Source organism: Crassostrea angulata, chromosome 7 (genome assembly GCF_025612915.1).
Source record: "Crassostrea angulata isolate pt1a10 chromosome 7, ASM2561291v2, whole genome shotgun sequence".
In the NCBI taxonomy this organism is placed as follows: Eukaryota; Metazoa; Mollusca; class Bivalvia; order Ostreida; family Ostreidae; genus Magallana; species Magallana angulata.
The window spans coordinates 50,032,161-50,059,842 of record NC_069117.1 but is presented as its reverse complement, the minus strand read 5'-3'; the positions used below and the strand labels follow the sequence as shown (position 1 = coordinate 50,059,842).

At 35.5% G+C, this 27,682-nt stretch overlaps 4 protein-coding genes across 4 annotated transcripts; 2 read left to right on the top strand and 2 right to left on the bottom strand.

The window, feature by feature from the left end:
• The first annotated feature begins 144 nt into the window (after nt 1-144).
• Nucleotides 145-6,129, top strand: LOC128192672 (proton channel OtopLc-like). The gene is made up of 6 exons (XM_052865547.1): nt 145-728; nt 2,925-3,045; nt 3,544-3,886; nt 4,007-4,167; nt 4,291-4,441; nt 4,618-6,129. The coding sequence occupies exons 1-6, from the start codon at nt 478-480 to the stop codon at nt 5,496-5,498; spliced, it is 1,908 nt and encodes a 635-aa protein (XP_052721507.1). The 5' UTR covers nt 145-477; the 3' UTR covers nt 5,499-6,129.
• A 1,011-nt stretch (nt 6,130-7,140) lies between these two features.
• LOC128192674 (coiled-coil domain-containing protein 134-like) lies at nt 7,141-14,969 on the bottom strand. The gene is made up of 6 exons (XM_052865549.1): nt 14,741-14,969; nt 11,184-11,305; nt 10,986-11,070; nt 7,906-8,084; nt 7,442-7,519; nt 7,141-7,312 (listed from the first exon to the last, which is right to left on the bottom strand). The coding sequence occupies exons 1-6, from the start codon at nt 14,883-14,885 to the stop codon at nt 7,217-7,219; spliced, it is 705 nt and encodes a 234-aa protein (XP_052721509.1). The 5' UTR covers nt 14,886-14,969; the 3' UTR covers nt 7,141-7,216.
• Nucleotides 14,969-18,318, top strand: LOC128192675 (protein YIPF6-like). Its single transcript, XM_052865550.1, has 7 exons — nt 14,969-15,070; nt 15,458-15,565; nt 16,156-16,234; nt 16,336-16,378; nt 16,697-16,843; nt 17,699-17,856; nt 18,052-18,318. The coding sequence occupies exons 1-7, from the start codon at nt 15,029-15,031 to the stop codon at nt 18,171-18,173; spliced, it is 699 nt and encodes a 232-aa protein (XP_052721510.1). The 5' UTR covers nt 14,969-15,028; the 3' UTR covers nt 18,174-18,318.
• A 1,253-nt stretch (nt 18,319-19,571) lies between these two features.
• Nucleotides 19,572-25,272, bottom strand: LOC128156317 (uncharacterized). Its single transcript, XM_052818412.1, has 10 exons — nt 25,101-25,272; nt 24,933-24,981; nt 24,215-24,331; nt 23,925-24,028; nt 23,497-23,578; nt 23,223-23,368; nt 23,055-23,102; nt 22,857-22,965; nt 21,250-21,372; nt 19,572-21,095 (listed from the first exon to the last, which is right to left on the bottom strand). The coding sequence occupies exons 1-10, from the start codon at nt 25,197-25,199 to the stop codon at nt 20,167-20,169; spliced, it is 1,806 nt and encodes a 601-aa protein (XP_052674372.1). The 5' UTR covers nt 25,200-25,272; the 3' UTR covers nt 19,572-20,166.
• Nucleotides 25,273-27,682: the final 2,410 nt, after the last annotated feature.

Below are 27,682 nucleotides of genomic sequence, written 5' to 3'. Positions count from 1 at the left end.
TTTTTTGTTGGTTTCTTTTAATTTTTCTAAAATGCATTGTTGGATTGTTTACATTATCACCGTTTTTATCTCGTGCTTTGGGCTTCTCTTTCCCTTGTCACGTGCTACACGTGAGCAAGCGTGCAGCCGACATAGAAGCCGACGCAATATCATTGTTTAACATAAAAATCGCCAGAAAATATCTACCACACAAAAACACCAGCTCTGAATTTGATAAAACGATTGACCTCCGTTTTGTATATGGCAACCCTCTAAATCTTTCGTACATAATCAGTGGTTATATACTGTTTTTACGATCTGGCACGGAGGAGCGCACTGGATACTCTAGCCTTACTCAGTTGGCATCTGGTAGCGATTTATTTAAACCGTTAAAGCATCATTTCCGAAAACATTTGAGAGAGTGGGAGCTTTTGTGCTTTGTGTTGCGTGTAGTGGTTGCAGTTAAAAAGATTGACAACGGAGGCGCTTTTGAATATTATGCTGCGTCGGTCTGGCGTATACATCGTGAACGAGCCTCAACTTCCAGACGACACGGCTGAAGAAGAGGAGGATAGTAAGACAGGGGGGAAATCAAACGACGAGAAGAAGCTCACAATGGAGGAGGAAGGCAACGCTAAGAACGGAGAGGAGATGGCCGGGAACACGGATACACTGCCGATAGATACCTCCACCCCAATCCCCGAAACCAAACCCAAGAAACAAAAGCAAAGAGTTCCATCCGTGTACAGGTAATAAAAATATTACGTTTTTGTATTTTTTTCCTACTTAGAATAGTATTTATTTTATCATGCATGCATTAGATTAAACTTGAATTAAATGAAGTTCAAAGCGTTTTGGCATTAGCATGTAAGGATATTACAAAAATATAATTACTATCTGAGATTTTTGAAAAATGCATTTTAAAATTTGTAAGAATTTGTTTCATGCTATAAAATGTTATCTTCGGAATTCCTATAAGACATGTGTTGGTTAATCTATGCGTTGATCGACATCCGCCGACAAATTCACTCAATGAGTGAAGTTAGGATCTAGAAAACTCTTTGGATGAACGATCACTAAAATCGCACTGACCCGCATCCAGGCAGAAGCGAAGCTGCAAAAAGGTGATAACAAGAAACTAAATTTCTCCAGCGTTATCGGCAAGGGTGACTCCAGAGCAGATGTAAATCAACGCTTAACCTTTAATTAACATTCATCAATTAGGGATACATGTCTTTAATATGTATCGTGGGGCGCCTTGCAATGAGAGATTTATACTTAATGGCGAAAGAAACTGAAACTGTTTTATGGTAAACCGCGTATGATGATTCAATATTGTTGTAAATGAAAACCCTGAATATAATTTGTATACTCCTACGATAGGAGATCCTTGTAGCTGTCTGCACTTTCACAGATAATTCTCGATATTTCATGTGAAACCAATTTCACTATCCGTGATAACGTTTCCTCCCTAAATCGCATCTAACCTGGAAAACACTAAGTCATACATACAAATCAGAGCAATTACTTTTTTTTGCTAAAAAACAGATGCTTACTGTATATCTAATCGTACATATAGATATAAAAACATGCTTATGTAAGCCTGGGATCCGACAACAGATATTCTGGTACAGGAGCTGAGTTGTGTTGTCGCTAACCTCTGACGACCATTTTGCATCATTTGGTAACATTATCGTTTTTGCTAATGATGCATACCAGCGTTCATCTTAACCCGTTCTCAATGTCATCAGCCGGATGATGCGGCGGAAAACCCAAACGTTGCGTTGCGGTTTCAAAAGCAGATCTACGCAAACCTCATCAAACAACTTTATTTGGAATCTTTAATTTTATATCAATGCTTTTTGTATAATGTTGATATATTATATACTTCGCTTTTGTATGCTTTTAAGATAATATCATACTTATTTAAAAAAAATATTTTTCTCTCTCCTCATTTCAACAACGAAGTAAACATAACCCCATAGCTTTATTACATAAAATCTTTTTAAAACAAATTTTAGCTGCCATGGTAACTGATTCATTTGCTCTTATAGCTATTGATGGCTGTAGGGCTAAATTCGTGGCTAATGACTGATAATCTATCAACGAACTACACTGAAGATAAGGAAATATTATCTCTGTAAGTTACGATTGAACATTTCGTGTGTACATCGTGATGGGTTCTACAGCGGTCGCTGTTTTGCCAGGCCCCGGCGCACAGCGAGACACTTCCTTTGATGCTTAACAGATGATTAAAAAGTCAAAAATATCAAGCCCGGACCAAATATTTAATCAGTTTGAAAAAAAGATGCGAACTAGTGCGTGATTGTTCGTGTAGAGGGATACTGGGCCCTGTGTTTCTTGCACGTTGTTATCTTGGCTACTTCCGATCCCAGTGATAATGATAAATTTAGCTTCATTTAGAGGAATTATCAATCATACTTTGGCATTTTTAATGTTAAGTTTATTGCGTACTATTTTAATGTTCTGCTGACATAAAATATAAAGATAAGGTGTATGATTTACTTATAAAATTAATAAGAGTTTATGCGTAATATTCTTGTCGGGACCGAAAATATTATATTTGTTGTATTAATTATACATTTAGTAATAAACTATATTTATACACAAATGTGTGAAAAAAGGCATATTTAATGTTTGTATGAGCTCCGTGTACCAGAAAAGACTTATCTTGCATCTATATTCAAATAAAATATCAGCAAAACGTCGTCTAGATGCTAAGTGCATGACAAACATTTAGTAAGAACAGTTTGGGAGGGTCGGTAAAATGGTGTTCCTTTATATCAGGACACGCCAGATTTCTAATCGTAAACTCAGTGTGCATGGAACTCTAAACTTTGGCAAATGGTCGCCAAAAATAAATATAATTAAGATATTGATTATTTTTTTTCAAAAAATTTAAAGGTTTTGAATTTTCTTTCTAGGTCTGCCCTTGTGAAGTTGGTCTGCGGTATTTACGCCCTGATCATTGTGGTGCTCGGCGTGGTGTTTGCGGTGGCGACCTCACTGACAGCGATAGAGAGGGTGCACAGATACTACCTCGAGGTAGGTCTCGGGAATATTACAGCAAGTCAGAGAAAGATAAGGAAGCCTCGCATGAAAGGCAGCCTTCAGATACAATCGTAAACATCAGATAACTGCAGCGAGTGATCAAACATAGAATCCTTCTTTGTATTGAATAGTGTTTTAATTGCTTTGATATTTTCATTTTCTTCTCTCCTTTTTGCGGATGCTAACAGTGCTTCTTTGTACCACAAAATTACAAGAAGCTGCTAATTCTGTAAAACAACTACTTAGATGTAAAAATTGGAAAGGAGTTATTTAGGCACTAGCATGACCTAGTTATATTTTCTATGCAGTTTTGTCAAAGTGAAAAGATCATTTGATTCGATCCACCAACAGTATTTAATTTCCACACGCTTCATATTCATTTTCTTTTACAATAGCAAAGGATCAAATCAGGTCATTACAAAGCTTATGAAATAAGATGCATGTAAATTTTTGGAGCATTTCTCAAAGAAATTTTCAACATCCTATTTACAGGTGTTCTTGGTTTACCTGTACGCCACGTCACTTGCGATACTCCTCTACTTCTTACTATGCCTCCTCCACGGAATCAAAGTCAAAAATAATTTTTATGAAAACAACTTCCGGGTTTCTATCAGAAACGATGGAAGCGTCAACAAGTCTCCCACTGCGTCACCACTTCCGGTTAGAGCTTCAGCTGATGACAAGACGCCTTTGGACCAGCAAAAGAAGGAGTCGAATGCTGAGCAGATTTCTCTGACCGCCATCAGCTACCAGAGTAACCTAGAGCTCCCACCCCCAGGAGGCGTGGCCCATGTTGGGGAGGGGATCAACTTTTACCTTCGCCTTGGAGCTCTTGGTATCTAGACGCCCTTTAATTCTTTTAATTGCAGTCTTCAGTGTTTAAAGCGTTGCATTATTTCAAAAACATATACGTTTGGTTTTATTTATAAATGTAATAATTCTTGTCTTTTTTCAGCTTTTGCATTCGGAAGCGTTACTCTAGACGGACTTCATATCGCTACCTACTTTGAGACTATTACGACAGAAACGTGTGAAAGCGAGATTTTCATTCTGGTCTACGTCATGCATCTTCTGTTCACATTTGTGCAGACTTTCTTCATTTTCAAGAACCACAAGGTAACACTTTGCTGATAACACCAACACAAATCTATAGATAACTTGTATTTTAGTTGTGCTTTGAAATAATACACGTCAAAGTTTCAGATCTAGACAATTTAATCTTTGGTTTATATTTTACAGCTTGTTATAAACAAAAAGAAGCCTTTTGTGCGTTTCGGAATGATGCATCTGATGGCAACCAATATTTGTGTGCTCATTGTAACGGCAGTGATGGAAACCAATGAAGATTACCGACTGCAAAGTTATATTGTCAACAATGTCACTCTCGAAGGTGAAATAAAAAACCCAGATTATAGTAATATTCAAGCTTCGTGAAATTGGTTAAAATTTTTGTATATAGTAAAAAGAACAGTAAACGCTTTTAAATCAAAAGCAAAGAACCTTATAACCTGTCATAATAAGATAATAATCCGAATTTGCAAATAGATCTTATTTTATTTTTCAAAGGAACTAAGAGCTGCTATGAGGAGGTCACTCTGGCGAGGTCGGCTTCGCCTTACTTATTCCCTTGCACCATCATCTACAGCATCATCGGGGCAGGCATCATTTATCGTCTGTATCAGTACATTGGGGTCCGCATCAAGCAGAGGTGGCCAAGCCACACTTCCTTCACAAGTTCGGCTCCCACGGGTGCTTCCGCTATCGACTGCGACAAAGCTAACAAAGGCCTCTTCCTTGGTCTGCTTGTCGCCGTCTTCACGCTTATTGCTATCGCCACATTTTTTGTCTTTGAGAGTCGGCTTCAGGACATGTTCACGGCTGTGAAGGTTCTGTTCACCACGGAAATCGTTCTCATGATCATCACCGGCCTCGGCATAGCCTGGGGGTACATCCGCCTGTCCAAACTCAAGTTCATAACGTCACAGTTCCTGTCCGTGGACTCGGTTCTGCTGCTCGTCGCACTTGCAGGTTCCTACATTTACCTGTGCTTCAAGCTTATTGCTGTCTCAACCTCTCTGCAAGGAAATGTTGCAGGGATCCTGTCACTCATCACCACCATCTTCTCCATTTGCCAAATTACCGAACAAACAGTGTTTATACTGGATGGCTTGTGCAGATGTGCCGAAAATGACAATCAAATGATGCAAAAGCCAGGAAGGGCTGTAGTCACGTTCCTTCTCGTCTGCAATCTCGCTCTCTGGGTCGTAAGCATGTTTGAAGTGAAGAAAACGAGGGTTGTTCGATTACACGAAGAATTTTACGGAATTCTTGCTTGGAATATTATTACACATCTTTGTGTTCCCCTAATTATTTTCTTCCGTTTTCATTCAGCAATCTGTCTGTCGAAAATGTGGTACAATGCATACCAGAAAGAGAAAACTACTTAAATGAAAAGCAGACCAATGGTTTTTACACAGGAGGGCAGCAATTGCAAACAATGCAAATTCCACAAATAGGGGCACAGGTTTAACAGTGGATACTGTACAATAAGACACGATTAAACAAGCAGGGAAACTTTCATTTTAATGGTGAAAATGGAGTCGCTCTCGAATACACGCACTTAGATTCATTTGACAAGTTTGAAAAAAAAGCATTAATCTGTGAGAATGACAGAATGTCACGGAGTTCGATGTCATTGGAATTGACTCTTGGGAGGACACTACATGGACCATTATGAGAATCGTATATATATAATTCATAGAGTACACGATGTGACCTTAATTAGACGATAGTCGTATATTTATCATAGTGTACATAGCTCTGCATGATGACATAGCATACCGTAGACAGATAATGTAAAGCACATTACACCAATTGTACAAATTACCCCAACTCGGCGCGCCGATTGTTGCCTGCAAATATAAACATACAAGCAGTTGGAATCCACAATATACTCGGTTTGAGATAATGGCGCATAATTACAGTCTCATCAAATGATGACGAACCCATTTTCTACTTTTTTGTACTTTATTTATACTGTATTGTATCATATACAGAATAAAATATCCTTAAACCAGATTTTTAAAGATGTTTTTTCGTGGTAAAATTTTGCACCGATTAGCGATGTCTTCTGAAGAATGTTTGGAATCGGATTGGCAGACAAAAAGTCTGCGATAAACGTGTTTCTGGTCACTTCATGAACTGGCTTCTGCTTTTTCCTTAACCTTTTTTATGGCATTAAATTCTGACACTTAACATCTATAAAACATTATTCCTAACATTTTAAGATGGCTGATTCTTAGTTCCCAGAACTTTCTCCAATTTCTATGGATTTTTTCCAAGAAAAAAGCAATGTTTTGGGCGTCGGCTTTTTCGACCCAAGTACAGGTCTTGGTTATCATAAGTGTACTTTAGAGGACACTTTTATAAAAATTTAATTTAACTTCATCTGACATTAGATTTCCTCACCCGACAAACGATTCAAGGAAACACATCACCAAGGATCTTACATTTTACCATTGAAGTTTCTATCCAAAGATTTTTTGATAACAAACTAGGTCTAAAAAGACGACCCCAACAGCTGCACGACTGTACTACGGAGTTTATCTACACACCGCCAGCTTATCAAAGTGGATATTATTTTTTTTATCCACCTTGTAATCTGTTGCATACATCCTCGCTGTTCCGTTACATCGTTAGCTCATTCTCGCTACCTTGGGAGATGTTCGTAGAAGAAATAATGCCAGCATAAAACATGGTGCATTGTCAGTAACCCCCCCCCCCCCCCCTCCCCAGATTCTGTTCATAAAGCCAGGCACTTAAGTGATTTTTTAACAATCATAATCTAAATAGTATATAATATGAATAAACATAAAAGGCCCCCATAGGATGTCTGTTATTTAGAGGGTCTCAACTGTAACCACGTTGGTAATGTACATAAGTACAATTCATTTATTTGTCTATGGTTTTCATAAATAGCTTTCAAATATCTGCACATATAATTGATTTTATAATCCATTGTCTTAAAAACAGCTTTCATCTTCATAATGCATTTAAATCAGGGAAGGAAACAATACACAAGACATTAGAATTAACAAAAATATATTTAATATGAAAAACATGGAGCCCAAAATGCCCCAACCCCCCTCCCTGGAATTTTCTTTGATCAAAGTTCAACCCTTGTTATCTGTGGCCCTTTCTTCCTTTCCTTTTTCTTCTTCTTTGTTTTTATTTCTTTTTTCTCCCCATGTCTCTGTTTTTGCTGTGAAGAAAAAAATATCAAGGCATATCACTGGAGGAGTCATAAAGCATTATATCATGCAATGGCATCGACTATTTTGTTTGCTACAGAAGTAATGAATATGCCATGCCTTCCTCATAAGCCTTCTACCTGTTTGAGTTGGCTCTCCAGTGTAAAGGGGTTGATGTAGTTTTCTTCTCTCTCTATCAGTTTGACCTCTTGTGCCATCTGCAAAGAAGATATCAGAGTGTTGTTATCAAAACTAAGAATAACCTACTTTCATAGAATTCATTCAGCACTATCTAGCAGAATGTCTAATTAAAGGAAGTCTTATAATTACTAAATCAACATATGTTTCAGATCTTCGGAAGTTATTAGGAATGCTGCTGACACTAATTTTCACAAACAGCTCTAAGAGAATAGTTTGTGCAAATTGTGTGGGTACAGTGAGTTAGCATCAAAACACAAAACAATTCACGTAATTACCATACACAAGATGGAGTAATTTGGCTTTGCTTTTCTTCAAATAAATTCAAAGCTCTTCTATCAAAAATGGCATCTTTAAATCAAAATGTACAAAATTTGACAGTCAAACAGATAATAATAAAGCATACCAAATGGAGAAGCCTTCCATTTGTCTCATCAAACACTCCTGACTCTTTGCAGAACCAGTAGCACCATCCAAGGAGTAACTGCCAGTCTTTATTTTTATCGTATATAGAATGAACAATGTCTGGAAGGCGAAGAACCAAGTCTCCAAACATGGCCGTATTTTCAAACACTTTTGAGAGACCTAGACATAAAAGAATCAAAGGCTCAAAGGTTAGAACTTCAACTGTTTTTTTTTTGCAATATAAATATTTAGTGATATGTGACCTAGAACGTTGACCTCTTGGAAGCAATGTGCAACAAAACCAAGTCAGTTCACTGCAAACTGCAAAGTTTGAAACGGATGAATGATTGTGCCTTCCATGATCATAAAACTGCCATGGGTCAATGATCTACGCTCAACCCTATTCTCTGACTACACATATGGATTCAGCATTTTACCCAGATGCATTTGTTACAAACAGAATATAAACCCACAGACTAAATGATATATGGTGATGCCATACTTCTGCAGATGCTCAACCCCCGTGAAGGTGAACAAGTCGCATATGTGACTTGTACTACCGGTAGTTTTTTATTTACAGCTGCAATAAAGGTAATATGGATCTACTTTGTTTTTTGCAGCTTGGTCACCATCACATGTCAGAACTTCATGGGAAACAGCATGTTATTTAAGCCAACTTGCTCCTGTGGGTCTATATACACGCATAAAACTTTAGAGTTTCTTTTCTCTATCATTGTGTTTATGTGATAAACTCCTACGTTCCAAAACACCAGATTCTAGGCATAGTTCAAGGTGGCACAAGTAAACAACTTTCTACAAGTTTATATGAACAATGATCATTAGACTACTATTGTATTTATTATTATAATATACATCTTAAATCCAAAACTATCTTCCCTCCGATTTAAGATTGAAGAAGCAAAATATTGCAGGCTTAAATATTTTAATTTTAAAATAACAGTTATGATTTCTACGGTATTGTTGATATAAGGTGCAGAACTGTGGCTACTACAGAATGTGGATGGACCCCCTTGGCTACTACACCCTGAGGCGAATATTATCCTATATACATTAAGAATCATGCTGTGGCATGTCAAAACCCCAAAACATGACATGTACAGCAGCCCATAATGCATGTACATGTGTATCTATAAAAACAATTCAATACACAAGTAAAGTTTCGAGGGAAAAATTGATGTATGCCAAACAACTCCGAGTGTGGCCTTGGAAAACAGCTTTCTATTATTACTAGAAAATAAAAAGAATTACTGGTACCCAAAATTCATCAAAGCCAATCAAAACAACAAAAATACTGACTAAACCTGGATAGATTAGCAGAAAAAACTGGGATTTTTTTTATTAAAAGGGGTGAACTTCACTCTAGCACTACATATATTAATACAGAAGGATGCAATAATTGATTTGACATTTCCTTTAACCTCTTCCCTGCAAATCAGTATAGCTTAGTCAGGGCTTAGTTTGGAATAACCCACTAAGCTTTATATGCTCTAGGTTGTAACTATAAGATTCAAAGGGCTTGCTAAGATCATAAAAAATGTACAAAATAGATTCATACTTATTATCAAGTTTAGAATGTTTTGTGATGGTCAGACCAGTTAAAATACTGGCGCCAGATAACTCAGTCGGTAGAGACATGACTAGAGATTCAGGGGGCCCCGGTTCGAATTCAGGTGTGGTCTGTCATTATTTCTCCCATCCCATTACTTTTGGTGTTGTGCCAACCCTAAAACTGACAAGTTAACTTCTGCCTGGGGAAGAACCAGGCATGATCTTTGAGGGCGAAGATCATTTACGGGGGGGGGGGGGGAAGGAATGTGATGGTCAGACCAGTTCAAATACCGGCGCCAGATAGCTCAGTTGGTATAGCACCTAGCACCTGACCAGAGATTCAGGGGGCCCTGGTTCAAATCCCAGTCTGGTCCATGATTTATTCTCCCATTCCATTACAGTTTAATATTTTCTTATGTGTTAAATGCATTCTATATTCTAATATTTACACTCCTGTTCATTTATCGTACATATTGTTATGCAACTTTTAGTATAGATGTGCATATTAAAGACTTCATTCTTTTAGTTTTAAAAGTTTCTTTATCTAACAAAATCACAAAACAATCAACTCTTAACTTTAAAAAACCAGAGAGAGAGAGAGAGAGAGAGAGAGAGAGAGAGAGAGAGAGAGAGAGAGAGGAGAGCATATGCCCTTGTTTTGTTGGGTGGCATAGAATGTTGGAACATTTTTATAGCTGTTTGAATGAAATATTCAGTTACTCAGTTGAATGGAATTTAAAATGGTGCTATGCTAACCTCAATCAATGATCTAAATTTAGCAATATATTTTTTTTACAAATTACAATTTAAGAGATAATACAAATTTTTTTAAATTTTGCTCTCTACATGCATTGGATTACCATATGCATCAATTATTATGAAGATTTTAAAAACAAGTAATCTTATGTTGAACCTGTATATCATGCTCAACAATCTGAAGAAATTTCTAAATTTTGAATGTTATCTGAGCTAACATGCACAGAAGTTGTTTGACATTGTATGAGGTAAGCTTACAAGGTAAGAGAAAACTGTGTGGCTCCTTTAAGACCCAAGATAATAATCTACAACACAGTGTGAGCAGTTATCAAATACCAAGCTTTGTGATAAAAATTTTATTATCATTTTTTTTTCATTTACTGTACACGCAAATACATCCCTGATGTTAGGTTTTTTTAACCTAAGTAATGGGATGTGAACTTGTTAAGTTGTTATTGAGCAATACAAATGACTAGAATCTTTGAATCAATGGATAAAATAATCAAAATCATGTAATTGTGACAATCAATTTTCTATATTAAATTAAATCATCATTTCCTTTCAAAGTCACTTTCATTATCGATAAAACAATGAAATGCTCTCTTTATTAATAGTGATTCATGTGGGAATGAAGTATTTTAGCACTGCAGCTAGAAAAAATATATAATTATAACTTCTACAGCATATATATGTTATAAAAATATATATACTGCAATATCCATAATACAATACAGTAAGATTCTAGTACAAGCTTACCATCCCTTATAGTGGTATTTTCAGGGAAAGGGTCTCCTGGTATATACCCCCACACAGTCAAATTCACTTTGGCTTCACTGATGACCTGCAAAACAAAGAAATTCATTTGAGACCTGGTCATAGTTCAAAGAACATAACTGGGTGGTACTTTAACTTCCTCATGTTTTTGAAAGGTTTTATTGTGAAAATTCTTGTTACTTTAAACAGTTTCTCCAGCGTCATCTTGACAAGTTGGTGTCGCTGTTTGTACTCTCCATAGTTCTGGATGGATTTGACCGCCTCTAGCTGTATTGCTCTGTGTTCTTGAAATAATTTTTTATCTGTGAATGGCTAAGGAAAGACAACCAGCTGAAGCATTATTCAAAAACCTTTAATTGCATGAGATCTTTGCCGACAGATATATGGGTTTGGCCAAAATTAAATCTATAGGACTGGATCAAGTGAACAATTGGTCTCTACCATTGGTTCTTGGAGATACTGAATGATAACAACCAGTCTAGAAAATTTAGTATCACCCTGTGTAAGAGGGATGTAGAGGGTTTGAAGGTAAGTCAGTAAAAGGAACTCCCAGAACTCTAAGAGTGGTAAAGTTGGTAAGGTTGAAAAAAAAAGGTTGGTAAGGTTGAAAAAAAAAAGGAATGTGTAGTGGGCTCATACAACATACCAGTAGTTCCGGAAAAAGAGGAGAGAGTGGCAGAGAGAAAGGAGACAACATCTAAATCCAGTTTTTGCATATTTTGCCTGTTCACCATTGAAGGTTGTTGTTGACAAATGCTGAAACAACTCAGTCTTATTATGGAACCATACTAGCATCCCACAGATGTTTGCAAGATTCTTTTTATTTATAAAATTCATTAGGTTTTTTAATATGTCAAACTTGTTTGGCATGCTCCTACTCAAATGAATCTGATAATCAGTGCCGCAGGAAAGGAAACAAAAGGCCCCAAGACATCAACAGGAACAAGACTAGTACCTGCAAACAGAGGCTTCATGGATGATATTACCATCACTACAACAACACATGTCCAGGCACATTGGGTACTTGATGCCCTTGATGAAACGATAAGCTGGGCTAAAATGAAGATCAAGCCCCAGAAGTCAAGAAGCCTAATTATAACGAAGGAGAAAGAGACAAAGAAGTTTGCACTAAAGATACAAGACGAGGAGATACCATCTATTGTGGACAAACCCATGAAGTGCCTAGGAAAATAGTTTGATTCTAGCCTGAAGGACTAGGGAAACATCAAGCAACTGGAAGGGAAAGTAATAGAGGGACTCAAGTCAAGATTATAGACAAGACTGTGTTGTAAGGGAAATTTAAAGTGTGGATGTACCAACATGGCCTGCTGCCCCATCTACTATGGCGTCTAACCCCCTTTGAAGTCTTGAGTACGACAGTGGAAGCATTGGAAAGGACGGTAAACAGATTTCTCCAAAAGCCTTGGACTGGATAGTGCTTTATCTAAACTCTAGCTGCCAATATCATCTTTGGTAGAAGAATTCAAAGTTGCTAAAGCCCTGTTAGTCCTCTCGTTACGAAATTTGAAGGATGAGAAGATCTTGAAAGCAGGGATATGTGGTCAGCCAGTGCCACAGTCCACCAGGCAGAAAGCAGGCTGAAGCATGCAGATATAGTTGGCTTAGTAGTAGAGGCGAGAAAAGGGCTAGGAAGCAGTCACAGATAAGCAACAACATGGAGAAATGTGGAATGGTTCAGGCAGAGATCCGCCAAATAGAAGAAGAGTTAAGAAAGGCAAGAGCAACAGAAATGGGAAGCCAAGGTGCATGAACAAGATGGACAACATCAGATGGGAAGCTGAATTTAGGAGAGATCTGGAGGATTAGGAACCACAGCACATCCAGTTCCTTTTAAGATCAGTGTATGATCTACTGCCATTGCCAACCAACATACACAAGTGGGGCCTAACAGAAAATATGAAATACGATCTATGTGGAAGGAGAGGTACTCTGGAACACATCTTATCATCATGTGATGTCTCTGAGACACAGGGCAGGTACAGATGGAGACATGACCAAATACTCAGAGAGCTAGCTGACATTATAGAGAAGGAATGGAAGAAGAAGAGAGGGCATAAGAGAGATGGTAAATATATCAACTTTGTGAAGGAATGCCATCCAACAAGAAACCCTCAGAACAGAAGTCCATCTTGGATTCAGCGACATCATGGGAAATGCAGGCAGACCTCGGTCGATGAGTGGTATTTCCAAACCAAACTCCGCCATGACATCGTATTATGGTCCCAAAAAGGCAGAGAGATATTAATGGTGGAGCTTACGGTTCCATGGGAGGAGGCCTACCAGAGGAAGAAATTAAAGTATAAAAATCTGGCAGATGACATCCCGACAAAGGGTGGAGTGTATGGGTTTTCTCAGTGGAGATTGGCTGAAGAAGATTCCCAGCCCAGTCTAAGTGGAAAGCAATGACAGTCCTGCGAATTAAGGGGAAAGAAAGAAAAGCAGGAACACAGAGACTGTCAACAACAGCAGAGAAGTCATCATGCTGCTTATGGTGTTGAAGAGCAGTGCAGAGCTGGATGCCATCTACAGATGGGCAATGATTTAGCCAATCACTGCTGACTCTCTACCTCGAGGATGTTCCGGGATAGGAGTCGAAACGACCAACGACGGGTGGACCTGGCTGACGACGTCTGTAGATTAAGCAGTGGACCCACTGTTTAGGTATTAAATGAATATCATAAATTAAAAATATAATGAACACTTATCATCAATACTCATAAAATATGTTATGTCTTGTCCATTAATTAACATGAATCCTTAGTTCTTTGTTATACTGTGGAATCATTAGATTTCGTGGTGGCTCAATTTTCGTGGATTTCGTGGGTACCTCTCATCCACGAATTAACATCCTCCACGAATAATATATTAGGGTTATAAAGTCATATTTCGTTTTGTAGGTATAAGAAAATACACGAAATTACGTCCCCACGAACCTATAGAATTTCAGGAATCCACGAAAATTGGCCCCCACGAAAATTGATGATTCCACAGTATTGGTATTAATTAAATAATAAGATACCTATATATAAAGTACTTAGAAATTTTTCTTGTCTATAGCTAATCTAAAACTATATTTGTTTACTAAACTAATGTGTGCACAAATCCTGTTATTAGAAGGATGTATTTGTTAGGTTAATAGATTGTACATGCATATTTTATGTTATTCATTGAGGTGACTTTGCAGGGTCTTCACTTAATGATTATAACCTCAAGAAAGAAATAAATATGAATATTTATGAACATGCATGACTACATGTACATGTACTATACACATGTATAAATAATCTCAGTAGAACATTTGCTCGGCTTGATAATTAATGAACTGCAGCCTTCTCCGAATCTTGGGACAGCCCTGAATTCATGCAAAAGAGCAGTACCGCAGTTACCATGAAGGGGTCTATTGTATTTGCAATTCTTGCCCACTTCAATTTTACAAATTAAATTAAGAGTCACCGTCTTCAACATGCTCATTTAATTTATTTTTAATAAAACCAAGGGTTCATCATTACTTTGATCTCTTGATGCGAAATAAAAGCACAAGAGAAATTACATTGAAAGCTAGTTTTCTAACAAAAATTAAAACCAGGGACGTATATACTAGTATCTGTTAAAACCAAGCACATAAAGCGCTTTCAGCTACTTCGAATGTTAATTTGCATGCTGTACATGTTTATCTGTATGGAAGAAATGATAATTTTTTAGTGTTCAAAGGATACACAATTCTAATGGAGATCTCTTTCCTTTATAAGCATCTGGTGATTCTTCCTTGGTTAGAGTTACGGATGAAATCAATAAAATTAGGCCTATAAGCAGTGAAAATGTTCGAAAAACAGCACAACGTAAACTAGCTTCATCCATCATGTTCACTTTGTTTTGGTTTGTATGTTCACACGTGTATCACTGTGTTTGGTGGGAAACCCCTAAATCGGAAGGCCTCTTGACTTGCTATTGATTTTAAAGATAGATATCTTATTCCGAATTCACCGGAAATAGAAATCTCCAATATGGCTGACGTGGAATCGGTTGATTTCCTAAAAAATCAAGAGGTGCAAAATTGTGTTTTGTCTTAAGTATTTTGCATTTGAAGTGTGTAGTGTCTAGTTTATATAGCTGTATAATTGTCAAATTAATGTATAAAAGTTGTGTTAAATTCACCTGCGGTTCTATAATGTTCGAATTTTCTCAGGTGCTATGGCCTTGGTATGACAAAATAACAACAATAATCATGTTTTTATGTCTCTGGTATGACAGCATACTTATCCAATCTGACTGCATCTTGAAAGAAACTATGCATTTTGATTTTGATTAAGGTCCTGAAATACAAATAACATTTTTTTTATTGATACTGATGTCTCTGATTACAGTACTGACTAAACTGGGTGTTTAGTATTAAAGCAAACTTATCCCTAAATCATTGTTTATTTGTGATTTAGGGTCTGAATGATGTTCCGCTGGAGGGGGAAATTCTGTCCCCTAATGCAGGTATAGAAGGTGAAGAACAGGAATTTAATACATTGGACGAACCAGTCAGAGAAACCATAGTTAGTATTCTAGATTTCCTCAATGGTCTGTCCTACTGAAGCCAGAGGTTACTCTCCCTGTCACTTATTGTAAAATTTCTTAATAAAATCACATGCATATCAACAGAGAACAGTTCAATTTGATGTAAGGCAAAAATTCCTAGATACCTTCTTTTTATGAGTTTCTTCTTTTTAACCGTGGAAATATTGATGCAATAAAAAAATTCTTTCAGTGAGTAATGATAGGAAATCTGACATCATTAAATCATGAAGTTCTCAGAGCACATCTTATCATTTTTAAACTTTATCAGTTATCTCATGTCATTTGCTATTAAAATCCCTGTAAGCTTTTTGTTTTTGGCCTCTATTGGAATTTTAACGGATAGACTGATAGAGATATTGTTTTTAAAACAGAAAATCATAGACTTTTTGCATTCCATTGAATGAATGTAGTTTATGTAAGGACAGACTATAATTTATGTAAAATTAAATTTAAAATTCATTGTAATCTGTTACCTTTAATACTATACAATTAATTTTTTTACCAGACATTATTTAGTGTGTTATTATTGATGGAATTTTAACATTGTCTTTTTTAATTAAATTAACAGATGAGAGATTTAAAAGCAATAGGAATCAAATTCTGGCATGTACTGTATCCCAAACAAAGCAAAGCACTTTTAAAAGAATGTAAGTAGAAAATGTTGTCAATGCATGTAAATTAATTAGTTTCTCTTTTTGACCAAGTTCTAAGTTAAGGTGATGAAAACCACTGTTCCATTTTATTTCAGGGGATCTTTGGGGTCCATTAATTCTGTGTGTGTTCATGGCAATGTAAGTATTTCAGCAGCAGCATTTAAACTTAATAACGGGTGATGCATCATTTCTAGAACTGGTTATTACTGGTAATGATTATTCCAATTACATGTAGATGCGAAACTAAAAGCATTTTGTTTTTCATGGCACTTACGTTTCCGTTTCTTGTTCTGTTAAAGTCTTCTATATTAATTATAATCAACAGCCACTAATTATCTTGCTCACCACATTTTTTTTTCTCGAACATCTGTCAATCATGAATTGGTAAACTGCACTTATCATTGGTTTTTCAATCTTTTGAACTTTTTATCATTGGTCACAAAATTTGTTTTATAGAATGTTACAAGGATCATCTCCAGACAGTAGCAATAGTAACAATAAAGACAAGGGTGATGGCGGGCCACAGTTTGCTGAAGTTTTTGTCATCTTTTGGGTGGGTGCTGTTGTTGTCACCCTCAACACAAAACTACTCGGAGGAAACATGTAAGTCTTAAATTACATAACAACAAGTACAAACTGTCTACTGGGTTTCTTTGAGCATATTTGTCTTCCAAGTCTTCCAAAAAATAAAATCCTCTCCAAAACAATCCCTGCCTGTGTGCATGCAAACCTGCATTGCATAGTTAATTTTAATTTTCAAAAATATTTTGCTTCTTTATGTATGCAAAATGTTATGGTGGCTATAACTCAAGCTGCTTGGTCCAATTTTATATCAAATTTTGTAAATGCTTTTAAACGATGGTTAATGTTTTAGCAAGTCAAAAATAAACCAGGTTACATTTTGTTCACTAATATTTCTGAAGGTTGCCTTGTTTAATATTGTTGCATAACATGCGGGTTGAAAAAACCTTATCAATCAGGAGACGATATCAAACAGATCCTTTTTCTAAACATTCCCATGATGCAGTTTGCTTTATTTTTATTTTATCTACTTTGAATGTTTCTAACTTTGAAAGGAGACCGCGATTCTACTGGTGTAGATAGGCAAAAGTCTATAACTTTCTAACATAATTGGTTTATATGGAAAATTATTCGATACTTTAATACTGAAAAATTGTACCAAGCAGCTTTCATCAAGGTCCAAAAGAATCAGACTTTGATATTTCTGACAGGATCTGAAATACCATGGATATTTAAGTGATTTGGAAGTCCCAACTACTGTTTCTTTATTTACTGGTATATAACCCATTAATCTAACATTGTATGAAATCTAAAAAAAAATTCTTGTTCCTTTTAAGTTTTAAATAACAAGGTTTGACTGTAATTTGGTAATGATGGTTTTTGAATGTAAAATACCGGTACACAATGGACTAATTTATGTTTTCTTCTTGTTTGCAGCTCATTTTTTCAGAGTATCTGTGTGCTGGGGTATTGTGTTTGTCCGTTAACGGTGGCTCTCATCGTGTGCCGAATTATTCTCATAGCCACCCAATCAACGCTTCTGTTCATCATCAGATTTGTGATTGTCATAGCAGCATTTGGATGGTCCACATTCGGTAAATATTACAATGAACAGTACATTGTGCTTTTATCATAAAATAATCCTATTCATTACTGTAAATTTGTTATATAGAATACATGTCCATGGCCAAATGAAATACCGGTACCTTTGCAGTCATAAATAATAAAACATGTATCTACAATAACTCTCAATAAAGTTTTAGCTGACACTTTGATACATTTCATTTCAGCTTCCACAGCCTTCCTAGCAGACAGCCAGCCATCACATCGAAAAGCACTAGCGATTTATCCTATATTCTTATTTTATTTTGTGATTAGTTGGTTAATTATTTCACACACACATACATCTTAACACAAAGTCCAAAGAAATCCTGTTATATAATGATGCAGTGTAAATAATATTTATTATGAGATTGTGTTTTATTTATTGTGATATTTTTCATTGTAACCGTGTTTATAAAAGCAAACAAGAATTTTGTATTAAAATTATTATTTAATTCGTTTGTTTTCTTTATGGTAGTGTGGCATGCCATACTAGATTGCAAAGGCATAATTATTCTGAATGATATGGTGCACACTGATTTAACGATCTCCGATCCTTAACAATGTTCTATAACTCTAAATTATCTAGATTTTTTTTATTTGTACCATATTAAATCTGCCTTTTATATTGACAAATTTAGATTTGTATTGTAGTGTCAATATTACGCTCTGTTACTCAGCGAACTGCTTGGCTGAGATGTACTAGGTAAAGGGGTCGAGCCACGGATGCAGGGGGTACAACGGTTTATTTTTTTTTCTAATTTGATATTGACTTCTTTTAACCTATCATATCCATCATGGCCAAATTTGCAGTAACTTCATAAAATGCATGGATACCATGAATAGATTTTTTCACAATTTAATTTTATTTATAAAGTTTGAAGGATAAATAATTTTTCTATGATGAAAAAAATACTTTGAGGCTGAGGATCGGAGAACCTTAAAACAAAAGAATAGATTTTACCTTTAAAGTACTTTAAAACCAAATAACGGTTACCCAATGATTCAGAATAAGTCAAGTACATGTAATTCTTGCCTTGAATTAAATGGTTTTCATTTTACGCTTGGTATTGGATACTACAGCGCGATATATATAAATGTGTGCCTCTGTTGGATTGTTCTGTTCTTTCCTTAAACATTGAACTGTGTATCCATTACTCTTATATGCCATACATATAATATAGATTAAAAAACTGCTTGCTCTATAATTTATAATATGATTCCCCACTTATGTTATAACTGAACAACTTAAATGTAGAATTAAATCTTGCTGGGTTGGACAAAAATGCTGTCTGCTGAAGACAAAGAGCAATAGAAACAAAGTTGTAGAAGACCACATTGCATAAAAGTTGTTTTTTTTTAATTTACTTTTATAAGATAGCCACTGAACCTGAAACTGCAAAACATAACGTAGAAAACTGCAAGTAAAATGTTTTGCTTACGTAATTAACGAGATGAAAAAACGCCTTTTAGAAGTTTTGTAAATGACATACCCAGCAATATATTTTACATAATTTTAAAGATACTGTACATGTTTTACTATTATACACAAAAGTATTCGGCATATTGGATCTAGTGAAGGATTCTTTGTGTAACTACATGCCGAACTTTGTGATTAAAACCATATATGAAAAAAAAACACGGTTAAATACGATATCATAGGACAAATGCTTATTTATTAAAATTATCTTCTTTGTATCATTATAAAGGCATGCAAAAAAGCAACAACAAAAAAATAAATAAAAAATAAATAATTTTAAATAATTAGCTTTATAGCATGAAAAAAGCATTTAATAGCAGATTTCCAACTACATGTATAAGTATAATCCTTGGGATTTTGCGACGAAAAAATGTTCGAAAGTTGTTACTGGAAACGTACCATAACCTAAATAGCTCGGTTCTTTCAGGCAAACTTTATGCTTGAATCGCTGAACTTGAGGAACACTGAAATCGTTACGTTGTTAAAAAACATAGCTGAGAATGTATGTTTTAAAGTAATGCTGTATTTCATGTTGCATGGTCCTCAGTTTTTTTCAGTCCCTTATCCATCCTACATTGTATTACAGGCACTTTACCTACTTTCCGCACTCATATTATTTCATTACACAAAATATATCTTACTCAAATTAATGTAGTGGTTAAAATAATGTAATTTATTATTATTTTATTTGTTAAGGGGGGGGGGGGTATTTAAATCATTAGAAATAATACCGAACTTTTCCCCAACAAGAAGCTTGTAAAGTTTAGATTTTAAGTCTTTCCAAAAGTTTGACAGCGAGTGTTCTTCATTGCATAACACATTATTAAACACTTTTCCCTCCGATGCTTACTGCCTCCATCTCATCCGACATTAGACCATTGTCCGAGAGTAGCGAAAACTTTCGCGGATCCGCACTGCGAGTGTTGTACTTTGGGGATGTATCGTGCCACAACCTCTGCTCTACGTCACTCTCTGTCTCGTCTGCAGAAGAAACCATGAATCCTTCATAGTCACAGCCGGTTGCGGTATCCTCGTTTGTATAAGTAAAATGACCCGGTAATACAATGTGTTCGGAACCGTTCGAGGTCAATTGGAAACCCAGCATTCGTCTGGTGCATCGGTATTTCCTCCTTTTGTTAATGGCGATAACCTGTGAGATGCTGTCGAAGGACTGATTTGACAAAGCCCTTGGTCGTGGTTTTTCTGGGACTAATCGTGAGGCACTGTGATCAATTATTTGTAGGGACCTGTGCAGTTGCGAAAGCGTTTTATCCGAATTCGGCGCTTTTTCGGCAATATGAGGATTCTCCTTGTTTTTCATTTTACGAAGACGGGTGAAAATGAAGTGGTAGAACATTGCGGTATCTTTAGGCAGATGGAACATGGTGATGTTGTCTTGATGTGGCATTATTTTCGACCATGGCATCTTTGCAATCATTTTGCACTTCTCTAAAAGATTAACAAAAATTATTTCTGAAGTTTTCTTTACAGCCAAGTCCTCGGATCGCTGCAAACATTTCAACATGGACTTTGATAGAATGATCACGAGCAATGTGTTACTTGGAACTTTGAATATTTCCTTTTTGAAGACAGCATCAGGCTCAATAAACCTGCAGCTCACTTGTTGTTTACAGGTACTAGAGATATTTCTTTGTAAAACAATCACAGCTTTTTGGTGACATTTGTTTTCATTTGTAGCATACAAAATAACCTTTCTTTTATTCTTTGTTCGCGTCTTTTTGAAACGCCTGGCTACAAAACAACGACATAGTGCGGTTTATGTATGCATACAATTTTCTTTTTTAAAAAGGGGCTAAAAATTCTACAGCGAATTGATTTGGCAAACAGTGCTGATCGAGTTACCAAATATTACAAAAAGCAAAATGTGATGTTACGACTCACGTACCTGAAACGGTTTTGAAAAAGATGGTCAGAGCAACAGTCGCAATCACTCCGAAGAAGGTCAAGGCCATAACAGTGGTGACGGCGTACACCAGTGTCACCGGCACGGAACGCTCCGCTGTCTTCTCTGTTAACAACAAATAGATACATCAACTAGCACATAATCGTCTCTATCCAACACACTTCATTCCCATCAAAATCAAAATAATCAAACAAATAAAAAAGATATAAAAAAAACAACACAAAACAAAGCAAAAACAAACAAACAAAATACTCAGAGCAAAACAAAACACACAAAAGCCCCCCCCCCCCCCCAAAAAAAAATAAAAATCTAACCCCCAAAAAACCCAAAACAAACCGAAAAACCCACAAAAAGTAACTACTTTTATCAATTAAATACCACAAAACAAGCAATAACCATCGAAATAATAGTAAAAATTGGTATGAAGTAAATGACTAACTCTTTGATAATGTAAGAACTCGTAGAAATTCAATTTTGCAAATCATCTTCTAAAACATTTGGACAAAAATTAAAACCATTTAATTAATACTTTACATTTATTTGCCTAGCTTTACATACTCAACAAAAAAGTTAAAAGCCAGCTGTAGAAATTCATTAATGCATATAACATTTTGTAAATGGGGTTGATGCTAAAGATATAATGATACATTAAGGTGGTATGGGAGACCTCCATGTTGTGACGTTTTGTTTATAGAAATAAACAATAATTTAAAAATGAAGTGTAATTATATAGGTAGTGTCTTTCCCAAAATTGTCACCAACAGCGTAGCGCATTGGGTTAAGGTGGCTCACTACACCGTGAAATATTTTATCAAATCAGCAGAAAATTACTTTATAATGATAAATATCAAAATGGATAAGAAGTATTTAAGTCTAATAGGCAAAAAAATGTGCAATTTTGGATGAAAAATTGGATTAGAACTCATGATCTGCGGTTCAGAAGCCCACTACTTTAGCCACTGATCTATGACAATATAAAACCCCATCGAACGATATAAACGATATTATAAGGCAATAAGCAGCTAATGTTGTACAAATCATTAATCGTGTTCCTTTTGGAGTTTGCCAATCTGTATACAAGACAACCAATACATGTACAACAGGAATATAAATAATACCAAACTTTCAGAAACCGGAAATCCCTGTACACATGGTTATTTTCACCCCGTGTAATTTTCACCCTTCTACACTTACAAACAGTTTCGCTCCGTCTTGAATTCGCCTAGACACAGATGTAATCAAAGAGAGACAATTTGAAACACTGGAATTTACCCAGTCTTAAAATCAACAGCTGGCAACAAGGGCGAAAAGGCCGGGAAAAAAAACGCGGCGATTTTTTTTCTTGTATACAGTAAATTGAATTATTGATACGTCGTTCCAATAAACGTCATAATTGTGTTTGTTTTCCTCCATCATTTATCAATATCAAGTTTCCCTATTTGGTTAAGTAGTTTTACGACACATAATTATTTGACGCATAATCTTTAGTGTTATTTGTCCCATGTTTTTTTTTTTGTTTTTTGTTTTTTTGATTTTGTTTTTGTTCTTTTTTTATTTGAGGCAAACAAGACAGCGTGAGATGATCTTACCAGTTCTCCACTGGGAGGGGTGGATAAAGTCATCTGTTTTCCAGTCCTCATACTGTTTACACTGGTGGCTATTAACACAGTGACAAATGCCAGCGTTGCTAACCTTGATCTAATAAAAATTTAGGAATGTGTAATAGCATGTCGATTTTTAAAAGTTCTAAACAGTCGTAAAAGAACACAATTTTTTTTTATATATACCTTTGCAAAGTATGACCCCGGATCGATATCAAGAAATATCGCAAAGTTCTGAAATTAGACATGTAATGAAAAGATAGAATATCAGAACTGTATTGTTTAAGAAGAGAAACTTTTTCCTAAATGTCATGGATAACTAAAGCTACGATCATATAATCCTAAAGATAATACCTGAGTAACTGTTTTCTTTTCGTATAATTTTCCGTCGCTTTTCCATAGTTCAACGTCGTAGTTGAACTTCTTACATGTTTGAACTTGAAACGAAATGTTCAAATAGGAAGCGATCCAATTGGTTATCAATAAAGATGAACCCCATTCTAAAAGAAACAGTGATATTTTCTACAATTGGTACCACCATCTACTAAAACGTGGATAATTAGAAACTCTTGGAAAGTTTTAAAAACACAATCATGGCTTTCAAACCACCACACAGAAATCAATTTACCCTTTTCTTTTTTAATTTTCCATAGTGGCTGGACATTGGGAAAGAGAGTACTAGTCGTTTGGAAGTAGGTCTTGAAGGTCCCCTGAAATTGTTCATAAATAATTCATGGAGTCCACTACACACCGTGAATTAATTTCCCCCCTTTTTTCAATCATAATGCGTCAGTCCCAAAGGAGAACCGTTTAAATAATTCACTGCATTATTATCTGCTTTTTACTTGGGTTGACAATTTTTTAACCGGCACTTTCCCCAACAAAATTAATATTTATGGCCTTTTCCTGGCTTTTTATAGTAAATTAACATGTAAATCACATTTTTAGAGCTCTGTTAAAGGTTTAATCTTTAAACAAAATGTCCCGTGTTTAGTCAGCAACCTTAAGGGTCCCAAACACGCAGTTGAACACAATCAAAGGAACTCGCTGCCTTACCCTGAAGGAGCTATCCGATTTGACCAAAATGACATTACAGAGAGAGGCTGACCATGACGGATCCTCGGGGTACAGCACTAGATATCCTCCCGTGCTCGAGTCGTCTGTTGAACAACATGAACAAAAAATTTAAAAATTTTAATAATCAAATATATGTTTAAACACATCATATTTTTATAAGGTGTGCCTTATCATAATATGTACATATGACTAAATTCTTTCTAACGTACGGGCCTGACTACTAGTATGTTATTTTTTATGGGTAGGGATGTACGTCAGCGATAACTTACACGTGGTATTCCACGCGACTTCTCGTTTACGTTCGCTAAAAAACGTCCGCTGGACATCCTTGACAGCTCGGTATGTTGGAGTGACGTAATGTCCAAAAACCACGTCCTTGTGGCACTCTGAGGATAGATGAATGTATCGATAAAATAACAATGTCTATCAGACAAAATTTATAGAAATGGAATAACAAGAATAAAATTCTTCAATTTAGTTAATTTTCAAACTAGTTTTGTCCTATGTACATGTGTAATGACAACTTCAAAGTAAAATGACAATAAAAGGTGGACAAAATATTAAATTGCTCCTTTGTTTAAAAATCAAAATAACTGATGGTTAAAAATAAAAATTTTAAATTTCTGCTAAACGGACATAAAATCCGTACAAAATAGATATTCCAGTTTTCCACTGACCAGGGGTATGAAAATGTCCCCAATCATTACTTTCATTATGCAATTATTGAAAAGTCATTTATAAATCTTAATTGAAAAAAAATGTATATGTATTTTTACTCTCTCAACGACTTTTTGTAGAAGTTTACGTCTCTTTTAGATTTCCTATAATCTTGCAACTAACATGCATTTGATATTTTAAGCCCCTTTAAGCCAGACCATAAACCTAGAATTTTATGTCAAATAAGCATTCAGTTATTGAGTTTTTAGAATAACTCTTTGGGACAATAATACACTTTTTTTACCTTCCCACATAGAATTGAAAACTCACCTTTTTCAGAAATATCAAGATCTTCGCACGAGATGTTGATTTTGGTATTCTAAAGGTAAACATAGTTAGTGCTGTGATACACTGAATTATACCATCTTGAAAAATTACAAATGGTTTTTGCAAATTGCTAGATAAGTAAAAGTAGTCGAGTTTTGCATACACCCTTACCTCAAAAACTGTAATGTTGACACATTTTGAATGATGCTTACAATAGCAGACGGTAACAAACCACAGTAGCAGACGACAGAAAATTGAACTACACGACATGTCTTTATCGTGGATTAATTCACGAGCTTGGCACGCGCCAATTTATATGGGTAGTGTTGCACTATGCCATTGATATAATATCACCATTTTGGGGTTTTAAACAGATTTACTACCATCCTGGACAAAGAATTTTAATTCTGCATTTTTTAAATTTTTGATTTGTCTTTTTCTTAGTTCTGAAAGAAAATTACAAATATTTAACCAATGACGGGTCGTTTTTTCATACATAGGTAATTACTAACTAATCAATGGTTTTATACTGAATCTCAACAAAAAATGTTTGTACTTACATATTTATATATCATACACACGCGTTTATGTTTTAGTATCAAAACGGTTTTTTTTTACGATGACCATATTCATTACAGATTTAGATAGGATATTCTACAGTATAGAGCTTTAACACACATAGAAGGTCAATGTTCAATATATTGCAATATTTAGATAGAATGGTAAATACTAGTATGTCGAATCAATAACATTTACAAGGTTTGTATGGGACATTTTGCAAACTGAAGAGTTTGCATAAAAAAACAGATTGGGTACTAGTAATTTACCCACGTAAAACCAAATAAATTCATTATGGTTCAGCCCCCTCTCTTTTTCTCGCAGCAAACATTAGCACCTAAATTTACCTTGAAAAGATTGAAATATTGAGAAGTTGGAGTCATAGAAAAATTTGAAAGGTAAGAAATTTTCTTGGAACTATAGGTATACAGCCCCCCCCCCCCCCCCCCCCCCACGGATCACGGATTAGGAATTTGATGATTTGGGGAATCAGGTTTTTTTTCGCTTGTCAAGTTTCTAAGGCTTAGTCTAGCCCCCCCCCCCACACACTTTCAATTTGCTTCCGACGCCACTGAATATAGAAATTCTTTCCGTTCTTTGAACAATTAAAAAGGCAGGCACAACTACTTGTTGAGAAGTCAGACGGTCTTTGTAATATGTATGATCAAAATGATATTGAGGACGAGTTCCATTTTATTTTGAAATGTCAATTTTATGGCGAATTAAGAAAGAAACATATCTTTATCATTCAAAAGTGTTTATAAACCAGTTAAGCCATTTACATCGTAGAGTGGACTACTAGTATACGAAAGAACTCAATAATTTAGAAAATACCTATTACAAGCTTGATCGAAGATTAATAGAAGTTAATCATTGTAATGTGATGCCAAACTGCTGTACATGCTATCATATGATATTTTGTAGAACCATTTTAGCAATAGCTTGGACTTTGGGTAGTTGTGTCAAACGGAAATGTGACGTAGGCCTGTCTATTCCATAGTTGGCAACTCTGTCATGGCTGAAATTTACAAGATTTGTGTGTCTTTTGAGCTAAGACCACGCAATCGGTGTGTGTTTCGCTTGAAACCAGCGTCATTTTAATTTTTTTTTGACGCAAGAAATAAATAGTTACGTATAAAACTGGAAGTCCAAGTCCTTGTTTAAATTGTTTTAAAACACACATTTTGATAATATTCATTGTGGTATATATAATCTGGGGTGGGGGGGGGGGGGTGGCTGGCATAGTATATAACTTCAATTTCAATCCTAATTCCCCTTTTTTTCCATATCAATTTTTTACATCCTCCAAAAAAGTGGGGGGGGGGGCAACTCCATGACAATTCAATTTTTTATATGTAAATTTTAAAAAATTAGTTGCTGTGAGAAAAAGTGGGGGGGGGGGGGGGCAGGCCCCCCTGCCCCCCCCCCCCCCCGATGCTACGTGCCTGAAGAAAGCATTTGATTGTTAAATAAATTGATTAAAATTCCAGGTATGAAAACATCCGGAATAAATAGGACAGTTATACTGCATTGTCTGTTTACACCTAAAAATATAGTCTTTACTGAAAGTAATGACAAGTCGAAATTTCAAATAAATATATGCTCAGATTTATGTAGCCTACATGTTTATTTATTTCTCGATTTTGGTTTCCTGAATTAATGACTTTGTAGTCAAAAATATTTTGAAATCAGTTCATTTCAAAGAATCGGGTATGATTAGACGTATCGAATTGGTTTCAATATTCAAAATGGTGAGGAATTTAAAAATTGATAATTTTATATAAAAAGCAATATATCTTTTTATGTTTTAAACAAAAATATGAGTTTGGTGGTGGGGTGATTACTACGGAAGCTCATTGAGGTCAGCTTACAAGAAACAATAATTTCTTTTGCGTTAAACGCAATAACTACTGCGTTTAATCGCAATCTTTTGCTTAAACGCAAAAGATTGCGAATTAACGCAATAGCTTTTGCGTTTAAAAGTATTGCGTTTAAACTTAAAAGTATTGCGTTTAAACGCAAAAAATAATTTCGTCTAAACGCTAAGCTAATATTGCGATTAAACGCAAACATTTCTTCGATTAAACGCAATAATTTTGCGATTAATCGCAATAATCGTTGCGTTTAATCGCAAAAGGTATTGGGTTTAAACGCAATAGTTATTGCGTTTTATTGCAAAACTGTTTTTTGATTTG

Bases quoted from the DNA above. Each gene is read 5' to 3' on its own strand.
- LOC128192672 (XM_052865547.1), top strand. From the start codon at position 478: ATGCTGCGTCGGTCTGGCGTATACATCGTGAACGAGCCTCAACTTCCA. The intron at 3,887-4,006 runs GTATCTAGACGC...GTCTTTTTTCAG, and splicing joins CCTTCGCCTTGGAGCTCTTG to CTTTTGCATTCGGAAGCGTT. The intron at 4,442-4,617 runs GTGAAATAAAAA...TATTTTTCAAAG, and splicing joins CAACAATGTCACTCTCGAAG to GAACTAAGAGCTGCTATGAG.
- LOC128192674 (XM_052865549.1), bottom strand. From the start codon at position 14,885: ATGATGGATGAAGCTAGTTTACGTTGTGCTGTTTTTCGAACATTTTCA. The intron at 8,085-10,985 runs GTAAGCTTGTAC...TTTTATGTCTAG, and splicing joins AAATACCACTATAAGGGATG to GTCTCTCAAAAGTGTTTGAA. The intron at 7,520-7,905 runs GTATGCTTTATT...TCTTCTTTGCAG, and splicing joins ATGGAAGGCTTCTCCATTTG to ATGGCACAAGAGGTCAAACT.
- LOC128192675 (XM_052865550.1), top strand. From the start codon at position 15,029: ATGGCTGACGTGGAATCGGTTGATTTCCTAAAAAATCAAGAG. The intron at 15,071-15,457 runs GTGCAAAATTGT...TTTGTGATTTAG, and splicing joins ATTTCCTAAAAAATCAAGAG to GGTCTGAATGATGTTCCGCT. The intron at 15,566-16,155 runs GTTAGTATTCTA...TTAAATTAACAG, and splicing joins AACCAGTCAGAGAAACCATA to ATGAGAGATTTAAAAGCAAT.
- LOC128156317 (XM_052818412.1), bottom strand. From the start codon at position 25,199: ATGTCGTGTAGTTCAATTTTCTGTCGTCTGCTACTGTGGTTTGTTACC. The intron at 23,579-23,924 runs GTAAGGCAGCGA...GAACAATTTCAG, and splicing joins AATCGGATAGCTCCTTCAGG to GGGACCTTCAAGACCTACTT. The intron at 23,103-23,222 runs GTATTATCTTTA...GTCTAATTTCAG, and splicing joins AAAAGAAAACAGTTACTCAG to AACTTTGCGATATTTCTTGA.